This window comes from Macaca fascicularis, chromosome 15 (genome assembly GCF_037993035.2).
Source record: "Macaca fascicularis isolate 582-1 chromosome 15, T2T-MFA8v1.1".
Taxonomy (NCBI): Eukaryota; Metazoa; Chordata; class Mammalia; order Primates; family Cercopithecidae; genus Macaca; species Macaca fascicularis.
In genome coordinates, this window is record NC_088389.1 from 122041925 (window position 1) to 122066966 (window position 25042).

At 45.6% G+C, this 25042-nt stretch overlaps 1 protein-coding gene across 4 annotated transcripts in view; it reads right to left on the minus strand.

The window, feature by feature from the left end:
- ROR2 (receptor tyrosine kinase like orphan receptor 2) overlaps positions 1 to 25042 on the minus strand; it is a 219442-nt gene that overhangs the window by 19256 nt on the left and 175144 nt on the right. For all 4 annotated transcript variants that reach the window (XR_001485448.4, XM_005582234.4, XM_074017849.1 and 1 more), the window contains exons 3-4: positions 11640 to 11927; positions 10489 to 10519 (exon numbers count right to left, since the gene is read on the minus strand). Coding sequence is in view for 2 of the 4 variants with exons in the window: in XM_005582234.4 (XP_005582291.3) it covers positions 10489 to 10519; positions 11640 to 11927 (319 nt within the window). In the remaining 2 variants the exon portion in view is untranslated. The remainder of the gene's footprint in view (positions 1 to 10488; positions 10520 to 11639; positions 11928 to 25042) is intronic.

The window sequence follows — 25042 nt, forward strand, 5'->3', positions numbered from 1 at the left end:
TATGGGACTTAAGGAAAGTTGTATTTTCTAGAAAATAGAACTTATCATAAAAAGATGTTACTGAGAAAAAAATTAGACTGGCTTCCCTCCTTCAAGCTCTGTCTGAATTAAGTTGAACTTGATTAGGTTGGTGGTCTGAGGGCTTTATTATCAAATGCCAAATGTCAGCCTTTTGCCCAAGTTTGTCAGCAATAAGGCGGCTTGGTTTTTTTTTTATTTTTGTTATTTTTTTTAAACATGGAGTCTTACTCTGTTGCCCAGGCTGGAGTGCAGTGGTGTGATCTCGGCTCACTGCAACTTCTACCTCCCAGGTTCAAGCAATGCTCGGGTATCAGCCTCCCAGCACCTGGGATTACAGGCGCACGCCACCACACCCAGCTAATGTTTGTATTTTTAGTAGAGAGAGAGTTTCACCAAGTTGGCCGGGCTGGTCTCCATCTCCTGACTTCAAGTGATCGGCCTGCCTTGGCCTCCCAAAGTGCTGAGATTACAGGCCTGAGCCACCATGCCTGGCCTGGCTTGGTTTCTGCTGATGTCATTTCTAATTACCGGCTTCTTACTTGGCACTTTCAATTTTATAGTGCTGTTTTCCTGTAATTAGGATAAACGCTGAACTAGACTTATGAAAACTCCCCCAAAATAGCAATGGAAGGAGTCTGGGCTGGCAGCTGGCCGAATTCCATGTAGACACACTCGGCGAGAGGTGCCTTCAAATCATCCCCATGGAGAGGCTCATTATGTGGGTGAACATGTGGGGCTGGAGAAGTCAGACTTGGAAACAAGGAGTCCCGGGTCACAAGCGTCTGGATGGAGAACGGTTGACGTCTTGGAATTAACTGATGCTTGTTTCCATAAGAAAATAACAGGGCCATGGCCCCAGGAAGGTGATTTCCCAGAGGCCAATAATTAACACAACTTTTCATTATTCAAAAGAACACCACACTTTCCTTGAGCAGGTGTGTGTGAGAAGCACAATATGCATGCACACACCTGTGGGCCACGGGGTGGGTCCAGGGCAGCAACACAGGCCAGCCAAGGGCTCTGGTGCTCTGACTTCACGAAGGCAGCACTCCCCACCCCACCACCTTCCTCCCGCGAGAAGCAGGACCTGTGTTTGGGCCTACACTCATCTGAATGTGCCACTTCTCAGCAGAGCAGGAAATATGAAATATGAGACAGGCAGCTTAGCATTAACCCCCAAGCACAACCAGCACTGCTGCTGAGTCAGCTTGGATAACCCTGGCCTCGGAAACTCCCTCTGTGGAGGCACCACCTTTTCTTCAAGCTTTGTTCTCCATATACACACCCTCCTCGCCCCTAATTTAACAGGGATAGAAGGGAAAGCAATGTCTTATGGTGGTAAATCCTTTAACCTTCAAGGATATCCACCTCCCTCAACATGCACAAGCTTTAGTCCCACACACCACAGCGCCCACGCATGTGGATGGGCCAGGACAGCACCCAAGGAAGAGCCGTGAGTGGAAGCCCTGTGTCAGCAACCATCAGAGTTCATGGCTGAGAATCCACGGTACCGTGTCTTGCTGTCACACTGCACACAGGGCTAAGCCAAGGCGATACTACTGTTTGCTGTTCAACTCTCCCTTTATACAGAGAGGACACACCTCTTGACCAACAACGGAAGAATGCTAACTGTTGTGCATTTTCTATGGAAGTGGCCCAAAAGAGGTGCCACTGATAGGATAAACTGGTCGAGAAAAAGAATCAGAGAACCTATGGATTGTTATTTTAAGCTCACTGATTCTCTCCTTCTGTCTTCGTTTGGTTATGGTCCGGAGATATCATGAGCACATCATTATGGCGGGGCGGGGGAAGAGTCAGTCTACTGAAGCACAGTCGGGGTCACTGGGGAAAAGAGACTCATGGCGGCAGAAAGATGACGGCCAGTGGGCTGCTACTATGCACTACAAAGTCAAAGAATGTCCTCGCGTGGAAAAGCCCTCTGCCAGAAAGCACAGTGGTGGTTACCAGAGGCTGGGACTGTGGAACTGGGGAGATGTTGGTTAAAGGATACAAAATTTCAGTTAGAAGGAGGACTAAGGTGAAGAGATGGGTTTTACAACATGACTATAGTGAATAACAATGTATTGGAGATCACCTGGGGTCAGGAGTTCAAGACCAGCCTGGCCAATATGATGAAACCCTGTCTCTACTTAAAAAAAAAAAAAACATATATATATATATACACACACACACACACACACACACACACATATATACATACATACATTTTATATATATACATACATACATTTTATATATTTATTTATATATATATATATATAAATTAGCTAGGCGTGGTGGTGCACGCCTGTAATCCCAGCTACTCGGGAGACTGAGGCAGAAGGATTGCTTGAACCTGGGAGGCAGAGGTTTCAGTGAGCCGAGATTGTGCCACCACTGCACTCCAGTCTGGGCGACAGAGCAAGATGCCATCTAAAAAAAAAATTGCTGAAGAAAACAGACTTTAAGTGTTTTCACTACAAGAAAATGAGGAGTATGTCAAGTGAGGCATGTGTCCATTAACTTGATTTAGCCGTCCCACAATGTATACATATATCAAAACATTGTGTTGTATATATAGATAATTTTTATTAATATATAAAGGTGGGAATAGAAAAATGTATTTGTAGAAAACTTTAATTCCCCCATAGAAAAAAATCCAAAAGATACTTCAGGAAAAAATAATGAAATGAAAAAGTTCAACAAAGTTGTAGGTATAAGATTTGTATCTAAAATTTAATGCCTTTCTCAACCACTACTAGCACACAATTTAAAAATAAAATCTGGGAGAGACAGATATCAGTATCATTAGCAGAATCAATGAACCACCTGGAAACATACTTAAGAAAGGCGTGCCGGGTCGTCATGGAGAAAATTCTAAAACCATATTGCAAAGGGCACAGAGGCCGGGCGTGGTGGCTCACACCTGCAATCCCAGCACTTTGGGAGGCCAAGGCACGTGGATCACCTGAGGTCAGGAGACCAGACTGACCAGCATGGTGGAACCCGGCCTCTACTAAAAATACAAAAATCAGCCAGGCGTGGTGGCAGGCATCTGTAATCCCAGCTACTCAGGAGGCTGAGGCAGAGAATCTCTTGAACCTGGGAGGCGGAGGTTGCAGTGAGCCAAGATGGTGCCATTGCACTCCAGCCTGGGCGACAAGAGCGAAACTCCATCTCCAAAGAAAGAAAAGAAAAAAAATAAGAAAAGCACACAGACAACTTAAAGAAATATCAAACTACAAACTAGAAACAGCAGCATCAGTTCTCTCCTAATCAATCAAACTTCTATTCAATTCCAATACAAAGACATAAAATTCACAAGGAAAAGTACAAGGCAAATAACAGGAAAGACAATTTAGAAAAATGGTATGGTAATAAGGTGGGTCAATCATCAGCTCAGGCTGCCATAACTAATACCATAGACTGGGTGGCTTAAGCAACAGAAATGTATTTTCTCACACTCTGGAGGCTGGAAGTCCAACATCAAGGTGCCAGCCAATTTGGCTCCTGGTGGGGGTTCTCCTCCTGCCTTCCAGATGGCACCTGAGATCTCTATGTCTCTTCCTCTGGTACAGTCCTCTTAGGTCAGGGCTCCACCCTTATGACCTTATTTCACCTTAATCACCTGGCAAAGGTCCTGTCTCCAGTACAGGCTCTGTCACCACATGAATTTGGGGGGAAACACTTCGGTCCACAGCAGTGGAGGAGGGCATCGTTCCCCACATATGGACAGATACGTTACAAAGCTGCACTGTTAGAATACTGTGGAATTAGTCCAGGAACAGAAGCTACAGGGACAAAACAGCCTATAAGCAGACCCACATCTATCGAAATTTCACATAGGGCAGGGCTGATATTAAATTTAATGATTACAGATTAGGTCATTCATTAGATGATGCCAAGACTCCAGGCCATCTGTAGAGAAAAACATCATAGTAGAATACTAGTTTATACCAGCATAAAAATAAATTCTAGATGGAGCAATAACTATGGAATGGCATGTATCTATAAATGATTTTGAAACGCTTATAAAGCAAGAAAAACAAATATTCCTTTTTTGAGACTAAGTATTGCTCTGTTGCCCAGTGACGTGCAGTGGCGTGATCTTGGCTCACTGCAACCTCTGCCTCCTGGGTTCAAGCAATTCTCCTGTCTCCGCCTCCTGAGTAGCTGGAATTACAGACATGCACCACCATGCCCGGCTAATTTTTATATTTTTAGTAGAGACTGGGTTTCACGATGTTGGCCAGGCTGGTCTCAAATTCCTGACCTCAGGTGATCCAGTCGCCTTGGTCTCCCAAAGTGCTGTGATTACAGGCGTGAGCCACCACACCTGACCGAAAAACACATATTCTAACAGAAACATGGACAAAGTGCAGTCTATTTTAGTTATCTGCCATAGTTATTTTCTATAATGTCAAGACAAACACTGAGTTAGTGAATATTAAGCCACTGTTCACAGAGTTCGCTTTCTGAGAGCCCCTGGTTACAACATTTGCTTCAACCAATCAATACACACCTTGTTTTATGTACATTTTTGGTTAAAGACATCTATATTACTGATTCGTGGAAAAGGCACAGCCTCTAACACACATCTTCTCCGTAAGGCACATCACAGCTCCCTGCACTTGGGACACCAGATAGCACTTCAGCGCCACGCCTAGGAGCCATTCACCACAGCAGAATCACCAACAGAAAGCACACAAATAGGAAAAATAGTGACACAAATAGTGACACTAAGTAGACAGAAAGGATGCGTGTTCGCAGCATGAGGACTAGAACAAGAAGGTGGCGTTGTTTCCTTCGGTCTCAGCTGGAAACGTGTCAGGGAGCTCAGGTTTTCTCCACTCTGTGCGTGTCCAAGAATGACCATGAAAACATCACGCGTGTTGATTTGGGGGACACGAAGTTTAGTGAATAAGCAAATCTGCAAATATGGAATCTGCAAATAATGAGGATAGGCTGGATACACACAGGCAATGCAATGGCTTTTAAAACGACAAAATGATGTTTGACCTCACTATTTACTGGTGAAATGTAATGTAAAATTACTATTTGACACCTAAGATGCTGGCAACATTTTAAGTTCTGATAATACCATGTGCTGGAAAACATGAGGAAATAACAACTCACGTGAGGCTATGAATGACTTGGCCATCACAGAGGGCAATCTGGCCATTCCTGGGAGAGGTGGGTGATGCGCACCTGTACACCTGCTTCCTGATCTCTGTCCCTGGAGGACTTTCGCCCACAGGGACAAAGAGACATGGGATGGACAGTCACTATAAGAGGGTCCCTATCAGCGAAAAGAACTAACCTTCACTCAGCAGCCAATGCAAGATTAAAGTGGAAACTGACTCACAGAATGGAATACTGTGTATTAGTTAAAATGAATTTAACCTACATGTATTAACATGGACTTTCAGACTGGAAAGTCTCCCACATCAACCTCCCAAAAAAGTCTAGTTATACATCATTTACGAGAGACCTACATAAAACAGAACACAGCAAGGTGAAAAACTAAGGAGTGGGACAGGAATCATAAAAAAGGTTCCTGGCAAATGCAAATTTAAAAAGCATAGGAATGCCCATCACGATGGAACAGTCACATGCTCTGCACATGAACTCTATTGTTGTTAGGCAAAACTGAATTCAAGGCAAAAAGCATTAAAAGGGACTGTAAAAAGAAACCGAAAAACCCCACAAAAACCTGTATAACCTTACAATACATGTGAAATATGAACAATAGATAGCTAATAGAAACTAGCAAATCCAGAATGAGTGTGGGTGACTTTCACAAATCCTCAGGTATCTGGTACCCATGTGGACAAAAAAAATACAGATACTTTTGGCCAGGCGCGGTGGTTCATGCCTGTAATTCCAGCATTTTGGGAGGCCGAGGCAGGTGGATCACGAGGTCAGGAGATTGAGACCATCCTGGCTAATGCAGTGAAACCCCGTCTCTACTAAAAATACAAAAAAATTAGCCAGCCGTGGTGGTGGGCGCCTGTAGTCCCAGCTACGCAGGAGGCTGAGGCAGGAGAATGGCGTGAACCCGGGAGGCGGAGCTTGCAGTGAGCAGAGATCGCACCACTGCACTCCAGCCTGGGCGGCAGAGCAAGACTCCATCTCAAAAAAAAAAAAAAAAAAAAGATACTTTTAATAACATACTTATACTCAATCTCATAGATGAGTCAAGAAATGTGCAGCCACATCAAAGCATACTTATTTTTGAAACAATAGGCAAGATTCACAAAAATTGACCATGTCTAACCGGTTACAAAGAAACATCTCAATAAATAATCAAGAGTAAAACATAAACAGCCCATATTCCCTAATAATAACGCAACAGAAGTCAGAAAACAGTATCAAACAACAAAAGCCTAAATGCGTGGTGGAAGCAGGGAGATGGTATTCAGAGGAAACTTTACAGCTTTAAATATATTTACTTGAAAATGTATAAATCACTAGTAAAAATTACTCTTTCAAAAGGCTGGAATGATATAAAAGTCACTTGAATCACTGCATACACTGGAATAGCTGCACTTAAAAAGGCTAACCGCACCGATGTTGGGAAATATGTGGAGTGATCACGTGTCTCCCACACTGTGGGTGGAGGTAAAAAGAGTTTAGGAGAAGGTCCAGGAATGTCTTAAAAATTAAGCACACACATGCCCTATAATCCAGCAGTTCTGTGCCTAGGTAACACTCACAGAAATGAAAATACATGTCCACAAAAAACTTGTATAGAGTATTCCTACACAAGGAACTTTATTCATACTAGTCAAGCCTGGAATCTGCTTAGGTGTCCACCAACCAACTAGTGTGTTCATACAGTGAAATACTATTCAGCAATAAACAGCTATAACCTTCGGATATGTGTACAACACAGATGAATCTCAAAAGCACTGTGCTAAAAGGATACCAGGCTTAAGTGGCTACATGCTGAAGGATTTCATTTCTGTGATGCTTAATAACAGGAAAACTAATCCATTACTTAAAAAATCAGAATAGTGGATGCCTGGGGTAGAAGGGAGTTGGCTAGGAAGTTGCACGACAGAACCTGCAGGCGTGACAGAGGTTCTGTACCTGGACAGGGTGTTTGGATCGCAGAGATGTATGCATTTGTCAGACCTTATTAGTGCTATACTTAAGACGTGTGCATTTCATTGGTATGCAAATTTTAACTGAAGAAGCAGCAGCAGCAAAAATCATACACAGATACTGCAATCTCATTAATGATACACATGCTGAAGTATTTCAGGGTAAACGTACAAGTATCTGCAACTCAGTGAAATGAACGAAAAATCTGATTGATGGATAGATGGAGGCTGGTTGGAACGATAAGTGATAAAGTTAGCACAGTAAAATGTAAATGCTAGCATCTAGTTGGTGAGTCTATAGGAACCCACTATTAAATTATTTCAACTGTATGTTTGAAATTTTTCATTATAAAATGTTAAGAAAAAGAAAACACCTTGGAACACAAAGCAAAGTAGTCCTTAATGAGAAAATTCAATGTAGATATTCTCATCAAACTGACCTAAAAATTCATTGTCATTCCAATCAAACTATCATCAGAATTTTTCAAGGAAATTAGGACATTCTTTAACAAGACACACCATGAAAAACAAATTAATCATTTGTAAAAGTTTTAATGTCTATATGATCAAGAAATAAGACATAAAGAATTATCAAAATTCATTAAGAAACAATGTAAAGGAAAAACGAGCAAAGAATATGAAGTGGCAATTGACAAAGAGGAGACATGAGTGCCAAGCAACGTGTGTCCACATGCTCAGCCTCACTAGTAACCAGGGAAATGGAGAACAAAGCGGGTCACTTATTCATTTTCCATCCTTCCAGTGGTGGAAGTTAACAAGTTTGGAAGTCATCTTATGGAAGATAAGGAGAAATGGGTCCTTTGCCGTTGTGTCGGGAAGGTTACCTATGAATGGCCAATTTGCAGTATCAGTTATAAAAAGGGGGTGCCTGTGCCCTTGCAGCTTTTCCTCTTCAGAATCTCTCCTAGAGAAACCCAGCCACAGGTCCCAGGGCCAGGGCAGGGAGACGCGGTGGCACGAGTGGCTGGGATGAGGCTTCCCTCATAGGAATGCCCATCGCGATGGAACAGTCACATGCTCTGCACATGAGTCCAGAAAGAGGGAAAGAGAGCATCTGGAAACTTCAAACACACTGAGATGGAAAGATTTCTATGAATGGTTAACTAAACATGTCAAGTAGTAAAAAAGTACGTAAAACTGTTAAGAGGTATTTCTTTTTAAAAATAGTTTTATGTTTATTGTCAAATAGCACTCCAGAAATTTCTCACTGATCATGTATAGGTAAGCGCATTTCTTCATTGCCTCAGTAATACTGAGTAATTTCTGTTCTTTTAGACCTTTTTTCAAGTTGATTGTTTTCTTAACATGTATTTCCTTGGGTAGATGTATGCATGTACTGAGTGCCTAGAAACTCCCTGGATGATTTACCTTCGTGACAAGGGAGGTGGGAGGCCTGGAAGTATGGGAGGTCAGGCAGGACTTTCCGAAACTGCCCCAGTCATTTACATCAATGTGTGGATTAAATCCATAACTTAAAATGAGAAGAAAGTCAATGTAAAAATATTGTGAAATAATTTATATAAATATATATATAAATTTACAATTTGTATATAAATACATGAATATATTCAATATTTATATAATTATAGCTCTGTATGTTCTATATTTACAATATATTATCTAGTTACATAAGATATTTATGTAAATATATATAAATGAACTATAAAAGTTTTATTTATGAAATACACAAATATAGGCCAGGTGCAACAGCTCATGCCTGTAATCTCAGCACTTTGGGAGGCCAAGGTGGACGGATCACTTGAGGTCAGGAGTTCGAGACCAGTCTGGCCAACATCGTGAAACCCCGTCTCTACTAAAAATACAAACATTAGCTGGGCGTGGTGGTGCGCACCTGTAATTCCAGCTACTTGGGAGGCTCAGACACGAGAACTGCCTGAACTTGGCAGGCAGAGGTTGCAGTGAGTGGAGATTGCACCACTGCACTCCAGCCTGGGTGACAGGGTGAGACTCTGTCTCGAAAAATAAAATAACTGAAATAAAATACATAAATATAAAATAAGAGGAAACAATAGTTTGACTTTTGAAATGACTTATATGCCCTTTCCAAAGCCCCATAATTGTGCTCATGATGCAATTTCTTCTTTCCTTACTGTGTGTCTAAAGGATTGTTAAGGAAAAATGCTCCATCACTATTGCTTAGCACAGAATCTTCCCAAGTATCTTCCCTCTAGGTCAGGTGTGGTGGCACACACCTACAATCCCAGTGATTTGGGAGGGTGAGGCGGGAGGATTGCTCGAGGCAAGACTTTGTGACCAGTCTGGACAGCATAGTGAGACCCCATCTCTACAAATATAAGAAAAAATTATCTGGGTGTGTGGTGGCACGCGCCTATAGTCCCAGCTACTTGGGAGGCTGAACGGGGGAGGATGGCTTGAGCCCAGGAGTGCAAGACTGCAGTAAGCTGTGATTATGCCACTGCACTCCAGTCTGGGTGAAAGAGCCGGGCCTGGCTAAAAAGAAAATCTGCCCTCTGTAAGCAAGCTGCTGATGTCTGCTGAGATAGGTCGCAGCCCTGCCGAGCCTGCAGCAGCACACCATGGGTGGATAATGGATACGAGGCCCAGGGAAACAGAAATCAGCCAACACTGCACACTTTACCCACCACTTCACCAAGCACTGCTCTCCAATAGGCCTGAGGAGGAAACGCAGGAGACCTGGACAGTCACTGCTCAGCTCAAACACAGGCAACGAATGAGCAGTCCTCTGTGTACACGATGGGAGAACGTGGGCCGTTCAGAGGGGACACTCCCAAGACAGCCTGGCCACAGTGGACAACCTCGTGCTGGGAAAGCAGAGGCCTGAGTTCAAAGCCACTGCTGCCAGCAGCTCTCGAAGGAGTGTAAGCCTGGCTGTGAGCCTCGGTCTCCTCATCTGCAAGGTGGGGTTGAGACCCCCGCCCACTGTCACAGGGTGGCCCAAGGCTCAGGGGCACACATTCATTAACTGCAGCTGGTGGTGCTGGGATTTCAGAGTGAATTATGTCCCTGTTTCCAAACGTACTAATGAGCCGAGATCCTTCCTGGTGCCCGGGCACCCTGGCCTGTATATTTATACTCCTCTCAGTAGCCCTGTGTAAAGTCATGATCACAGAAAGAAATTAACCATTTTTGGTTGTCTGACATTTCTTCTGTACAAGAAACATGGAAAATGTAAACGTTTCCCAACCCTAAGCAAGCACGTGGCCATCCCTGTATGAAACCCAGCCAACTTCTAGCAAATTCGGCAAAGACATGAGCTGGCAGGATTTAAAACCCAGATTCTTACATAACAAAAACCCTCAGAGCAGCAGAACATGGTTTGGGGGATATAGATACTTACTGAAAGTTATGATTTGGGCTGTGCGTTGGACCTAAAAAGAGGAAACAAAAAGACGAGTTATTAATACTCCATGATTTGGAATACGACCTTCTTCAAATCAGGCCAGTGGCAAACAGGCCGAAGCCAGCGGGCTCACTGGGGGACAGCTGTCCTCGGGCCTCAGGCTCCGCTCGTGGTTACGTCAGCAAGGCTGGAAACCACAAACAAGGGAAGGGGCGCTTTCACACTGAGGGTATCTTTGTTTTTGGAGTTTTTGCCGTCCTTACTCTCTCTCTTCTCATCTAGTCTTTACACACAGAATCTGTTTTACCACTTGTGATCGGATGGCGTGGGCCTGGGTGGCATGACCGGGACGTTCACTGCCTGGGGGCTTTTCACGGCTGGGATGAAGGGGACACATTCCTTCCTGCCACTTAATTCCTTCACCAGGTGTGACGAGCACAGAGATTCAGAATCTCTGGTCATCGCGCTCAGCTCTCTCCCCACCCCAGCCAGGCCAGCCTCGGACCCTGCCCAGTTATCCTGCAGTGTGGCCACCCTCCCACGGACGCCTGACTTCCTAACACATGGCCTTCCTGATAAACACCTCGGCTCCCCGTGTGCGCCTGGGATTGTCTTCTGGGCTCCCGGTCTATAAACCACTCCATCTGCACCTATTTTCTTTTCTTTAGGACAGAGTTTTACTCTTGTCACCCAGGCTGGAGTGCACTGGCGCGATCTCGGCTCACTGCAACCTCCACCTCCCAGGTTCAAGCGATTCTCCTGCCTCAGCCTCCCGAGTAGCTGGGATTACAGGTACCCACCACCACACCCAGCTAATTTCTGTATTTTTAGTAGAGATGGGGGTTTTGCCATGTTGGCCAGGCTGGTCTCAAAATCCAGACCTCACGTGATCCGCCCGCCTCGGCCTGCCGAACTGCTGGGATTACAGGCGTGAGCCACCACCTGGCCGTATTTTCTTTTATTACTAGTAAATGGGTAACAGGTCAAGCTGTGCCCTGGGGCACACGGGGAAGGCCCTAGGGAATGGTTTCACTGCTCTCCCCGCGTGCTGACTCGTGTGTTCAAATAGCAACCGGACCTCTTGCTCGGTGGCTGGGAACCTTCGTATCTGCCAACCCACACGACTTCAACTTCACTGCCCGACTCACCCAGCCGCACAAACAGGACGCCGGTGGCGGTAATGGTCTTCATCCCGTTGGTGGCCACGCACTGGTAGTAGCCAGTGTCTGTCGTGTCCAGGTCCTGGATTCGCAGTCGCGAGCCGTATTCTGTCTTCCGGATGATGATCCGCCGCGGCTCCTGCACCACCGGGGCGTCGTTCTTCAGCCACCGCACGTTGGGGGGTGGGTTTCCCGCCACCTTGCAGTGCAGAATTGCCGTCTGGCCTTGGACAATGGTGATATTGTTTACTGGCTCCAGAAAATTCAGAAAGTAACCTGCCAAGAAGAGGGGTCACAAAAGAACAAGCTTCAGTGAGGGCTGGAGGGAAGGGCCACCTGGGGGTTCCGTTAGGAACTCCTCCAAGGGAAGTTTTCCATTTTCTGTCACCTACTAAAATAGGTTCTTGTTATCTGTGGTAATTATCTCCCAGAATGCTACAGGGAACACTGAATTAGTGAATACTGAACCACTGCTCCGACGGGAAACACAGAGTCAAATTCCTGCGAGCCTCTCGTCATAATATTTTCATCAACTAACCAATACGTAACCTTGGTTTATGTGTGTTTCTGTTTAAAGACACCATATTCAATGTGTACTGTTGATTTCTTCACATTGAACCCATGGCCAACAGCCTCATAACTCATGCCTGAACGAAGCTTCTCTCACACACATTATTTTCTCCATAAGGCACGTCACAGCCTTTTTGCACTTGGGAACACCAGACCACTTCAGCGCTGTGCCTGGGGGCCATCATAAACAGTAAAATCACCAACAGAAAGCCCAACTATGCAAGAAACGTGGTACTAAATAGACCAAGAAAAGGCCACATGTTCACAGTATGAGAGCAGAAGCCAGGAAGCCGACCATCGCCTTGTTCAACACCAGCTGGGACACAGATTTTTCACTGCCTTGGGCGTGTGTCTGTGAAAAGCCACAAAAGCACCACGAGTATTGATCTGGGGGTTACAAATAGACTTTAGGTATTAGGTGAACTCACAAATACGGAATCTGCAAATGATGAGGATCAACTGTGCTTCTCTTTCCAACACTACATCTAACCTGGGCTGGTCGAAATGATGTAAATTCATGCTCAGGAAGTCCCTCCTCCCCGCTTGCCACATCATTAAGCACAGAGCCACAGAAGTAAAATATAAAAAGAAGATGTGTGACAAAACATGGACATCCCCAAACCAAGCTAATCACTGTCCTGTAAACAGAACAGAAGTTACGGTGCTGAGGGCAGCTGAAGGCTTTGTCCAGAGCAGACAGCAGCAGTCCCGCGCTCACACACTAGGGGGCACACGGGGTCTTAAAGCACCCAGAATGGGGAGTGAGTGGGCTGCTCCTAAGATGGACTCTCACAAACGCACACCCTAGACCCCGCACATGTGCAGTTCACAATAGGGTTTGTGCTCCTATGAGACTCTAATGCTGCTGCTGATCTGACAGGAGGTGGAGCTCAGGTGGTCATGTAATTGATGGGGAGTGGCTGCAAATACAGATGAAGCCTCACTTGCTCACCCTCTGCTCACCTCCTGCTGTGTAGCCCAGTTCCTAACAGGCCACGCGCCAGTAACCAGTCCATAGCCAGGAGGTTGAGGACCCCTGCCATAGACATTTCTTTTGGATAAATATAGAAATTGACCCTTCCTCAGAAAAGGACCTCTTAAAAAAGTATCAAAGAATTGAAACTCACAAGATCATCATATCACATCGAGACAATAAGACACCAGGCCCTCAATCATCATGATGGCTTCTTTACCCCTTCCATGTTCCTGTTTTCCCATACATAGCTACATTTCTTCCCTGCTATATAAAGCCCTCATTTTAGTCAGTTAGGGAGATGAATTTGAGGCAGACCTCATCTCCTCAGCTGCATCACTGGATTAAAGCCTTCTTTCTTGGCAATAATTTTTGTCTCAGTGATTGGCTTTCCGTGTGGTGAGCAGCAGGACCTAGACCAAACCCTGGTGTTTCAGTAACATTAGGGGCCCCCTCTTTCCTTGGCCAGTGGCTCCCCACTGCATCACTCCAACCTCTGCTTCCATTGCCACATCTACTGCTGAATCCAGTCTTCCAGCCCCGGTTTCCTAAGGACCTCTGTGGTTACACTGGGCCTACCCAGATAAGCCAGAATGATCCTCTCATCTCAAAATCATTAAATTAATCCCACCTGCAAGTTTTTAAAGATCTTGCCACTTTACTCAGCTATCTTAGTTATAACGGTTTCTGAGTTGATTGCCTTGGATTTTCTACATAGATAACATCTTCTTCAAATAACAATAACATAACCTTTTTGCTTTCAAAATTCATATCTCCCATATCTTTTTGCCTGTTTTTTCAGTATTTTTTGATTTAAAAAGGTTAAATGCTAAAATGCTGCAAACATACAGAAAAATACAGCTATCAAACGGTAACCATGAACAAAACGTATCGAGATTTGACATTAATTTTCCCATATTTTACTTTGAACACTTAAAAAAAATTCTAGAATGCAACCAAAACCTACTCTTGTTTCTTCTGCTCCAGAGAACTTGTATGCATTATTCCAATGCATATTTTTATTATTTTACGTTTTTAGAAATTTTTCCTGAAAGGTCCTATTTTTTAGTTGCTTCATTTCATCCATCTATGTTGGTTGATGGGCAACATTTATTTTTAATTACTGTGTAATATAATGGTACATTATACAAACAAACCACAATTTCCTTATCCATTTCCCAGTTGAAGGATAGTAAGCTATTTCTACATTATTGCTATTATAATATTTAAAGACCACCTATATAGATATCTTGTCCTGTGCATATACAAGAGTCTCTCAAAAGTACACACATGACTGGATAAAGAAAATGTGGTACCTATACACCATGGAATACAATGCAGCCATTAAGAAAAATTATATCCTTTGCAGCAACATAGATGCAGCTGGAGGCCATTACCCTAAGCACAATAACACAGGAACAAAACCCCAAATACCTCATATTCTTACTTATAAGTGGGAGTAAAACATTGAGTACACATGGACATAAAGAAGGGAACAACAGACATCAGGGTCTCCTGGAGGACTGAAGGTAGGAGGAGGGTGAGGACTAAAAAACTACCTATTGAGTACTATGCTCATTACCAGGGTGACAAAATAATCTGTACACCAAACCCCCATGACACACAATTTACCCAAGTCACAAACCTGTACATGTACCCCTGAACCTAAAATAAAAGTTGGAAGGGGGGAAAAAATATTTAACCAGATGTGGTGTCATAGAGTCTTGAAATCTTTCATTGATCTGAGCCTCAAAAGTGCTTGAAACAATTTGTATTTCACTAGCAGTAACTGAATTAAAGTGCTTCCCTACAGCTGTGCTGGAATTTGGTGTTTGAGGGCTTTAAAATATTTGCCAATCTGATGGACATAAAATAGTTCTGCACTACTGTTTTAGTTCGCATCTTATGACTTCCTCGTGAGCTTCCACATTCTTTAGAATATTGCTCGTCATTGGGGTGCCCCTTCTGTAATTGTCTGTTCATCTATCCTGATGCTTTTTCCAACTTCTGTAGTTAATTCATTTTATATCTTTTTCCTTTTCTATGTACGCATTAAGTGTAAAATTTTCCTTCCACTCTTCTTTAGCCATCCAATAAATTAATCTTCACATCATTAGTCAGACCCAAATATCGTGTAATGTATCTTATGACATTTTTAGCTATGAGTTATTTAAAGTGTGCTTTAATTGCACTGTTGTCACAGAACATGGTCTGTGTGGTGACAATTCTTTGAAGCCACTGAGATATGCGCCGCAGAGTCAGCTTCCTGGAGATGGTCCACAGATGCTTAGTAAGAACGTGCTTAGTCTACGTTCATGGCAGAGTTTTATTTTTAAGTGCCCATTTGATCAAGTTTGTTGATTTTGTTGTTCATATTTTTAGTATGTTTATCTACTAGACTCAAAGACTTTGCATTTGTCAAATAGCTTTTAGTAATTCTGTCAAGTTGAGTTGATAATATGGGAAATGAGGGGCTGAATGCACTCCCAACTTCAGTTTTATTACATCATTTGGTCCATATATCACTAAGCAACAATTCTGTCTAAAAGATTGTTTTATCTGATATTATTATAGCCATCCTCAGGGAACCTTTGGTTAACATAGCCCTACTTTTATCTTTTTAATATCTTCATCATTTTTATGATTCTGTATTAGACATAACTCTTATAAGTGGCATATAATTTTACATTTTGAGTCTATGTTTTTAACTGGTAAGTTTTATTTTTAATGTTTCCATTGCCTTTTGTTTTTTCTTTCCTATCTTCTATTGGATTTTTAAATTCTCCATTTTCCCCCTCTTCTTATTTGAAAGTTTTATATAAGTGGCTAGCTTAACTACTTTTTATAGGCATACCTCATTTAGCAAAGTCCCCCAATTACAAAAGGCTTTAAATGCTATGAGCTACACACACACACACACACACACACACACACACACACACACACAGAGAGAGAGAGAGAGAGAGAGAGAGATGTTGGAACTGCTTCCTAGTGCTTAGATACACTCTGATTTTAAGTCTCCAATTATTATCTTTACTGTCACGAGTATTTTGAGATCTACCAACTTGCTCACCAACTTCTTTCCTCACCAACACTTCTTGCACCTCACTCCTTCCTCTTGGGTTCAGTTGAGCTCATCCTGAATAACGTTCATTCTTTGGGTAAAGGACTAAGCCTGTAAACACTCTTAGTCTTGGTCTAAAAACATCCATGACTCTCACACTTGGATGATAGTTTAGCTGGGTATAGAATTTGAGGCACTGCTGTCCTCTGGCTTTTATAGTGATTGGTGAAAGTCCTGCAGTTCTTGTTCCTTTGTAAGTATTCTGAACTTTCCCTTTCTTAGGCTATTTTCAATATTTTTCCTTTGTCTTTGCCATTCCAGATTGTCTATCATTAATAGTAAATTTATTTTTATTCCATCCTCCTCAGGTCTCAGTGCCCTTCCTCAAATCTGAAGATTTGTGCTTTCTGTCAAGTCTATAAAACCTCTATCAGTATTTCATAAAATATTAAATATCCTTCTAGATATATGCTGGTTTTCCTCATATGATAATTCCACTGTGCTCTCTCTGTACCTATTTTTAATACTCCTTAACCTTTTTGTCTTTAGCTATGTGCATCTACCCTGTAACATATCCATCAAGTTTCTCAGTTCATGGACTATATTTTTCTTTTCTAGAAGGTCTGTTTGGTTCCTTTTCAAATCCACCACTGCTTTTCTTCCATGTGGTTTCTGTTTCCTCCTTTATCTTTAATCCTACTAGCTTCATTGTTTACTAGCTTGCCACTCATCCTGGGCTTCGCCAAGTGTGCTGTGTAATTCTTTTATTGTAAGGCTGGTTTTTCTGAGGGAATCCCTTGAGGACTGGGTTCGCTTGACAGCCAGTGCCAAGTTTTATCTTCACTTTTTGGCTTGGAATGTCCTACAGCATTCTGGTAATGTAAATCTGGCTTCCAGAGGTGCCTGTCCCAGCTGATTTCTCATGGGAGAGCCTTCTGTGTTTCCCATCTGGAGCCAGGGTGGAGGCGATCTCTCATGTCACCTCCGGGGGCTGACCCCGAGGCAAGGTGCTCATCCCTCTTCTCCAGGACTCCAGCGCGCAGGTCTCTGAGCTTCACAGGGAAGCTTGTCAACAAAGCTTCAGTTCTGTGGAGCCCATGGGTTCCCTCCTGGCTTGGTGTGGAAACCCAAGGCTCTTGATGAAACCAGACCTAGCAGAATCGTTTCTACAGCAGGGATGATATTTCATAGGCCTTACATTATGGTGCAAGAAATGTACATTCCTTTATTTTCCTAAACCAAGCTAGATTTTTCTCCTAACCCCTCATTTCTCCTGATTAGAGGAAACTTAATACATCCAATTCCAAGTGACGTCAGTAACTTTAGGTGACTTCTTTCATTTACTCTCCATCAGGATTTCCCTCTCCCTGCGTATTCTCGAGTGTAGCATTTATGTTCCCGGGCCTGCTCTGACATTACAGCCCTGGTGGATTTGGTGTGTCCACGTTTTGGTGTTCTCTCTGCTCTGTGGCTCACAGACATGTCCACATGTGTGCCATGGCCATGCGGTGACACCACTTTTCACTGTTGGTGAGCTCATGTCATAACTCCATGATGCCTTCAAAATTCGGCCCTTGGTGTCAGATAAACTCTTCTTGAGGACCTAGGAGAAGCGGGCTGTTCTCCAAGGCTGCAAATGTAGTGGGGGCTACCTCAAGTGGTTTCTTCTGTGGCAGCCCAGGGCTGTCACTTATAATCCTGCTTCCCTTCCATTCCTGGCTCCTGGGCGTTTCTCCATCTCCCTTGCACGTTCATATAAGCATTTGCATCTTTTACTAGCATTTTATTGAGCACTCATATGTAATTTACGTGGGAGGGCTGCCAAATGAGTCTGGTCCACCATTTTCAACGTCATCGATTCTCTAGGGGCCACACATGAAAGCGGGAGAGAAAGCTCTCTAGAGAGTAAGCACAATATTCCTTTCTCCCTTGGTGTTTAATTTATAGCCAGTCATTTAGCCTCTCTTGGCTTCATTTTTCCCTTATGTGCAAAATACGGGGTTTGTACTAACCATTTTCTAAGCTCTCCTCCAACTCACAAAAACATGCCTTTGTAGCTGCCCCAAACCTCTCCAGAAACAATCTGCCAGGCCAAAAGGAGCCAGGCATGGCCGACCGAGGTTTTGGCTCACTTGGATTTGGGCAGCACTCACACTGCATAGCGTTACACAGAACAGAAGTCTTCCCTTTTAACTGACTCCCCTTTCTAACTCAACAGTGGCACGACTTTAGCAACTGATGGTACAGGCTTGTCTTCCCTGTGCCCAGGCCAGCTCTCTGTGCACTGCACATCTCTGGACAGGGAGCTGAGTCCAAGCATTAGAACAACCCAAAGGCAAAGTAACAAAGGAATCTCATCACCAGGGAACACGGCTCTGCTGCAGTCACAGTCAGATCAAAGACTTACGATTTTTTTTTTTTTTTTTGAGGCAGAGTCTCGCTCTGTCGCCAGGCTGGAGTACAGTGGCCGGATCTCAGCTCACTGCAAGCTCCGCCTCCCGGGTTCACGCCATTCTCCTGCCTCAGCCTCCCGAGTAGCTGGGACTACAGGCGCCCGCCACCTCGCCCAGCTCATTTTTTGTATTTTTTTTTTAGTAGAGACGGGGTTTCACTGTGTTAGCCAGGATGGTCTCGATCTCCTGACCTCATGATCTGCCCGTCTCGGCCTCCCAAAGTGCTGGGATTACAGGCTTCAGCCACCGCGCCCTGCCGTTTTTTTTTTTTTTTTTTTTTTTTTTTTTTTTTTTGAGGCGGAGTCTCGCTCTGTCACCAGGCTGGAGTACAGTGGCGTGATCTCAGCTCACTACAACCTCCGACTCCCTAGTTCAAATGATTCTACTGCCTCAGCCTCCCGAGTAGCTGGATTACAGGCACGCGCCACCATGCCTGGCTGAGTTTTGTGTTTTTAATAGAGACGGGGTTTCATCATGTTGGCCAGGATGGTCTTGATCTCCTGACCTCGTGATCCACTCACCTCAGCCTCCCAAAGTGCTGGGATTACAGGCATGAGCCACCATGCCCGGCTGACTTATGATTTTTAAATCCCAGCTGATCATCCAAGTATTCACCAACTTGGTCAAATTACTCAGGCGTTTGAGGATCTGCTTTTACCGGGTCACACGGATCAGTCCGGGAAGATCAAGAAAACTTTGTGTATTAGAGATCATGAGGTTGTGGAGCTTGGATTAGTGGGAAATAAAACAAATTTCTTGGAAGGGCACGTGGAATGGAAATCCTGAGAGCTGCAGGAAGGACGTAAAGCTGTTCCTCCCGAGGGAAAATATTTTCAGGTTAATAAATCCGTTGCGGGCGTGGAACAGCGGCCACTCTCCTCAGGCTTTCCCACTGAGCTGCTGAGCGGTGCATGCAGCCAGCTGCAGAAAACCAGGGGCAGCGTCAGGAAGGATGGGAGTCAGAGAAAACGAGGAAAACAAGAAGCATGGGGACTTGCGAGATGAAGAAAAGCACCTAATGTTTGTACCTTTGGACAAACCGAGACTATGGTGGGCTGACCTGTGTCCCCCAGCCAGTCACGCTGAAGTCCTCAGCCCCGCAACCCGTGAGTGCCACTTCACTGGGAAATAGGGTCACTGTAGATGTAATGAAGTTCAGAGGAGTCCTACTTGATTAGCGAGGGCCCTAATCCAACGATAGTTTCCTTATAGGAACAGGGAATTTCAGACACAGACCTAGAGGGAAGAAAGAGCAGAGATGGGGGGATGCTGCCACAGCCACAGAGCACCATGGGCATCAAGGGTTGCCAGCGATGCCTGGAGCTCAGATAGAAGCATGGCACAGACTGTCCCCAGAGCCCTCAGAAGGAACCTACTCTGCCAACAAACCTTGATTTCAGACTTCTGGCCTCCAGAGCTGAGAGAAAACATTCTGATGTCTTAAGGCATCTTGTCTTGAGATCCTTTGCTATGACAAAGGACCTATCCTTTGCAAGGGTAGAGGAATTGAAGAAGAAAGAAGAACGGCTGCAGACGGAAGGAGACAGTCCAAGAAACTAAAACTAAGACCTACACACAGGTGACATCCACACCCACCCAAAGAGACAGAGACACCTGTGTGTGCACACCGCGGGGACAGACAGAGACAGACAGGTGGTGGCACAGTCCTTTGCAGTGCGGTCTCAAACCCAGCGAGCTCAGGAATAATCACTGCTGTCCGTGTGTGTCACCCACAGAAGGAAGAACAACAGCCACTGACAATACCAGTCAGACGAGGGAAATGGCCGCCCACCATAGGGACGCCACCCCGCTGGGCGCGGGCTATCAGAACTCTACCCCTGGGAAAAGAGAGGGGCTGATGGAGGACTGCAGGGAAGGCTCGGAGGCAGGAATCAGCCTCACCGATGGCAAGAAGCTGCTGTGGGTCTACAGACAGTCCAGACAGTCTCAGATGCCCGGCCCAAACTCTGCCCCGAACAACCAACGGTGCACTTTGAAATCTCCTATTTGTGGGGTTGAGTTTTCTTCCAAGACCATTCAGTGGCTCCAGATCCAGACAACACAACGGGCATTGCAGACTCACAGCCAATAGGAGGACAAAGGCTCCCCTACTTGGATCGAAGGCGCCTTGAACATGGCCTTCAGCCTCCAGAGTGGTGCAAGGCTCACGACCTGGAAATCTTGTTTGTTTTGTCCAATGGATGTTAGAAAACGTCTTAGGGAAAGGTTTGCTTGGGATTGTGTGGCTGTGGGCCGGGCGGGGGCAGAGAAGACTGGCAGGGGCTGAACTGGCTTCTGACCTGGAACCTAAGAATGACCTGCCTGGAGGTTTCCCTCCACCAAGTCCTAGTGCTCGGCAGCTGCTCCCTCCCCATGTCACCCTGGAGCTTGGAGCTTCTCTTTGTGCCATACAAAATGTACCCCTAGCAATCCGCAGACCAGGGTGGACATGGATGTGGACACTGGGCTCAGTGCAAGCCTCCTGTGCCCTTGTAAAATGAGTTTCTAGCTCCAGCCAACACCCACAGGGCTGAGATGCCCCAGGATGAGAACATGGAGCCCACTCTGGCCTCCTTGGTGGTGGCCTGGTCCTGTCCCTGCCTGTGCCCCTTAAGTATATCAGCACCTTCAGAGCTGCCCTGGGGTTCCCTGAGCACGGAGCCATGTGGGACTCCATCCCCCACTCCTGCCCTTGGCTACATAACAACCAAAGTGGCCAGAATGAAACCCGAGTCTGACCCTGGGCGCCCACTGTGAGACTGGGTGTCATAGCCTTGCTGCTCTGAGTGGGACCCCACGTTCCCTTTCTCTCCCATGCCCGCCTCCTGCCTGGAGCATCCTGAGCTGTGGGGCCTTTGCCAGCCATTGCCCCTACTCTGTGGGGCTCAGCCTCCTGACCACCCTATCGGCGACAGCCAGCACCGCTCACTCTCGTCCCGGCCCTGCCTTCCTCCAGCACCTTCATGATCTGAGGTCCTTCTGTGGTTCCCAGGCTTGCCTCTCCCGCTTAGGAGGATACTCAGTGAGCCCAGGGGAAGTGGAGACCACGCCGCCTCATACTGAGACATTTTGAGAGACTCTTGAGCGCCCAGCATGCGGTGGGCTTTGGTAAATACATGCTGAAGGCAAGAAGCCTCAGTTCAGGGGCCACATCCTCCCAGAAACCCCCCGTGCCCATCTGAGTAACGCCTTGGACATCCAGACCACCATCAGTTCCCTGTGCATTTCTGCTGCACTGTACTGTTCACATTATTTTCTCTTTATTGTTCTATGTGTCTAGACCCTGTCCTTTCTCCCTCTGCAGGGAAATTATTGAGGAATAACAGAGCAGTCTGCTGCAGAGGGATGCCCGCATGGTGGCCCTGGGGACTGCACCACGCTGCCCTGTGCATCCTTATCTGTGCTTGAGTGCCCCTTGTGGGTATCTGGTAGACCTCAGCGTCAGCTCTGTGTTCGATCTGGATGTTCTCAGGATGAGCAGAGTTCTGAGGACAGGCTCCAATCAGCGGGCAGGAGGACAGTCCTCGTACTCTTTACCCTGGCTTGCCTGCTGGCAGTCAGCACGGGGCCCACCCCAGGCTCACCTGGTATAGGTGGGGAGGGTGCCTCTCACATTCTGGTCCGGGCGCTTGGAGCACACCCACCCCAGGGAGTGTCTTCCCTATTCTAAGGGAACAACAAGCCCAGGCACAACAACGTTATTGCCTCCTGGAGCCAGGCGTGCACCCAGCAGCTGACGCACAACTGCCGTCTCTGCACACGCTCAGAACAACTCACGTTCATCGTGCCCATTCTGTACATTCAGAAGCTGGAGCCTCAAAAGTAACTTTCCATGGGGTGCCTGGCCAGAGGAGACACAGCTGGGAGAGTCGCATGGCGCACCCTGATGCTGAGCCCGAGCTGCGAATCACAGACCTCACAGACTGAATGCTGACTGTTTGCAGTGATGATCCTATTTTCATTTTCCACCCGCTTAGCCTCAGAGACCCTCACTCTATGTTAAACCTATCAAACCATCATGCATACACACAGGCACGCACGCCAGGAGTTCCAGAATAAACCAGAAACACACACAATAATTCAGCCGGTAAGACCTATATGAACTAGGAAACTGATGCTTGGTAAACAGAGACCAATAGGCACGGTCTCCGTGTCAGCTCAGGGAGCTCTGCTGACTGCTTTGTTTTCTCTTTCCAAGGAAATTTTAGTTCAGCACCACAGCCTGACATGTCACAAATAGCAGGGAACAGCCTAGTAACCAAGGCACTGGTTTCACTACCCTGTTATTTAGAATCCACTTGAGATCACCTATAATTGCAACACATCCTCACATGGGCAAAGTCAGGAATTCCCCTGCTGGCTGCAGTGTGGACGAGGAGCAGCTCTTCTCCAAAGACAGAGACACAGCTCGCCGGGTCTATTTTGGCGGAGCCAGAACAGGAGGCCAGCAGACAGGCGAGCCCACACCACCCCGCCCCGAACTTCAGAAATTATCCACTTCCCACAAACATTCCAAAGTACTGATCCTACAAAACACAAGCTGTATTCCATGTGCACTTAAAACACAGCCTTGGAACAAAAAAGCATGTGGTTTCTAGGTCAGATAGAAGCCTCTGTAAGTAATAGAATGATAATTCTAAAACATGTATGTATGTATGTCTACTGGACGTCTAAGGTAACAAGGGAAGACAAAGCTCTGTTAAATATCCACTCACATGTTAACCTGGTGATAACCGAGTCCTACAGTCGCCTGCAGTCTTAAACAATGACAGAACTTTGGCATATGAAAACCGAAGGCAAACTTTTCATCTGTAAATCACAACATCCTCGGTGTTTACTTTCTCTATATAGGCTTTTTGCTCTGGGAACTTCTCTCTCTCTCTCTCTCTCTCGATACCATCTATCAAATATAAGCTTCATCCCAAATACTGACCTAGGACATCTGAACAAAAACACTTTTTCCAGCTAATTCTTGGATTCGCTTTTGCTTGGCCAAAGGTAAAGCTGTCTTATCACTGATGAACTGGTCCACAGGCCAACGTCACCTGCTAGTGATATTGCAGATGTTCATACATCATGACTGATGATTGGGTTAAATAAATAGCTAATATAGTACATTCAGCTATGATTATACATGTGATTAGGCCAAATGTGGCCAAGCGTGACATTCCCAGAAGCTCTATGAGCAAAAATGTGCAGGACGAATGAGTCTGGCTTTGCAAGGCCGACTCCTTCTATCACTAAATGATATAAGGAACGGGCCAGGAGTAGAAGGACGGGTGGAGTCAGTCTCCATTTGTGCAAGAGCAAGAACTCAAAAGGAAGTAAAATCACGTTACAGAACCAGATAATTAACGAGCAGGGGAAAGATTGGGGCCCCTACCCTGAGACTTTGGCGGGGGCGGGCAGTTCACTATGGATCCTGTCCCACTAAGGGTGCTGATGGATCCACAAATCATCATGATTGTGATGCTAACAAATGGCGCCAGCATCAGCTACTGCTTCTGGGTGCCTGGAGCGAGCTGAGCAAGTCCTTTCATCCCGCCTACGCCAGGGGGTACTCCCATCTTGAAACTGCCATGCCCAAGGCCCTGGCCCCAGGGGAAGGGTGAAGCCACCATCTAACCAGGCCCTTCCTGCTACTGCAAAGAAACACAGCCCGGCCGTCTGTGGTTCTTTGCTCTCTTTTTGTACTACCCTTTCATAAACATGCATGTATGTACAGATGTGCCCACTTGACGGGCCACCTTCAGCGTCAGCATTTCTGTGCTCTCAGAAGTCCAAGGCAAACTTCCAAACTCTGTCATCTCTCAACTCCTTTCAGTCATGGGAACGCAGTGAACACACATGGTTTTTAACCCAATCGCTTGTGGGTTAACAACAACAACAAAAGAAGTCAAGAGGCTATCAAATCCCAACAAACAAAAAGCACAGCAGAAAATATTCTATTCTAAGCTTGAGAAGTTGCTCCACTTCCAGAAAGGGAAGTGAGAGAATACCACCTTAGGGCACTGAATTTGACGTATAAATGCTGGGAGCTTGCAGCATCCAGGGAATAAAATTTTCTGTTAAATTTCATCTGATGGTCATTTTTTCACCTTGATAAGCAAATGTATCTTCCTAAGTGCATCATGAATATGCAGCTGTTTCTGCCTCACAGGGTTACTTATGATCACTCCACTTAAAGAGCAGCTCCCATCCCACAAGCAGTCTCAGGCCCCCTGCAGCCCGCGCTCCAGGAGCCTCAGCACAGCCCCGCCCCAGGCCCACCAGGAAGCCCCCACGCTCCCCATCTGGGCGAGAGGTTTGCAGCGCATCTGAAACAAAGGAC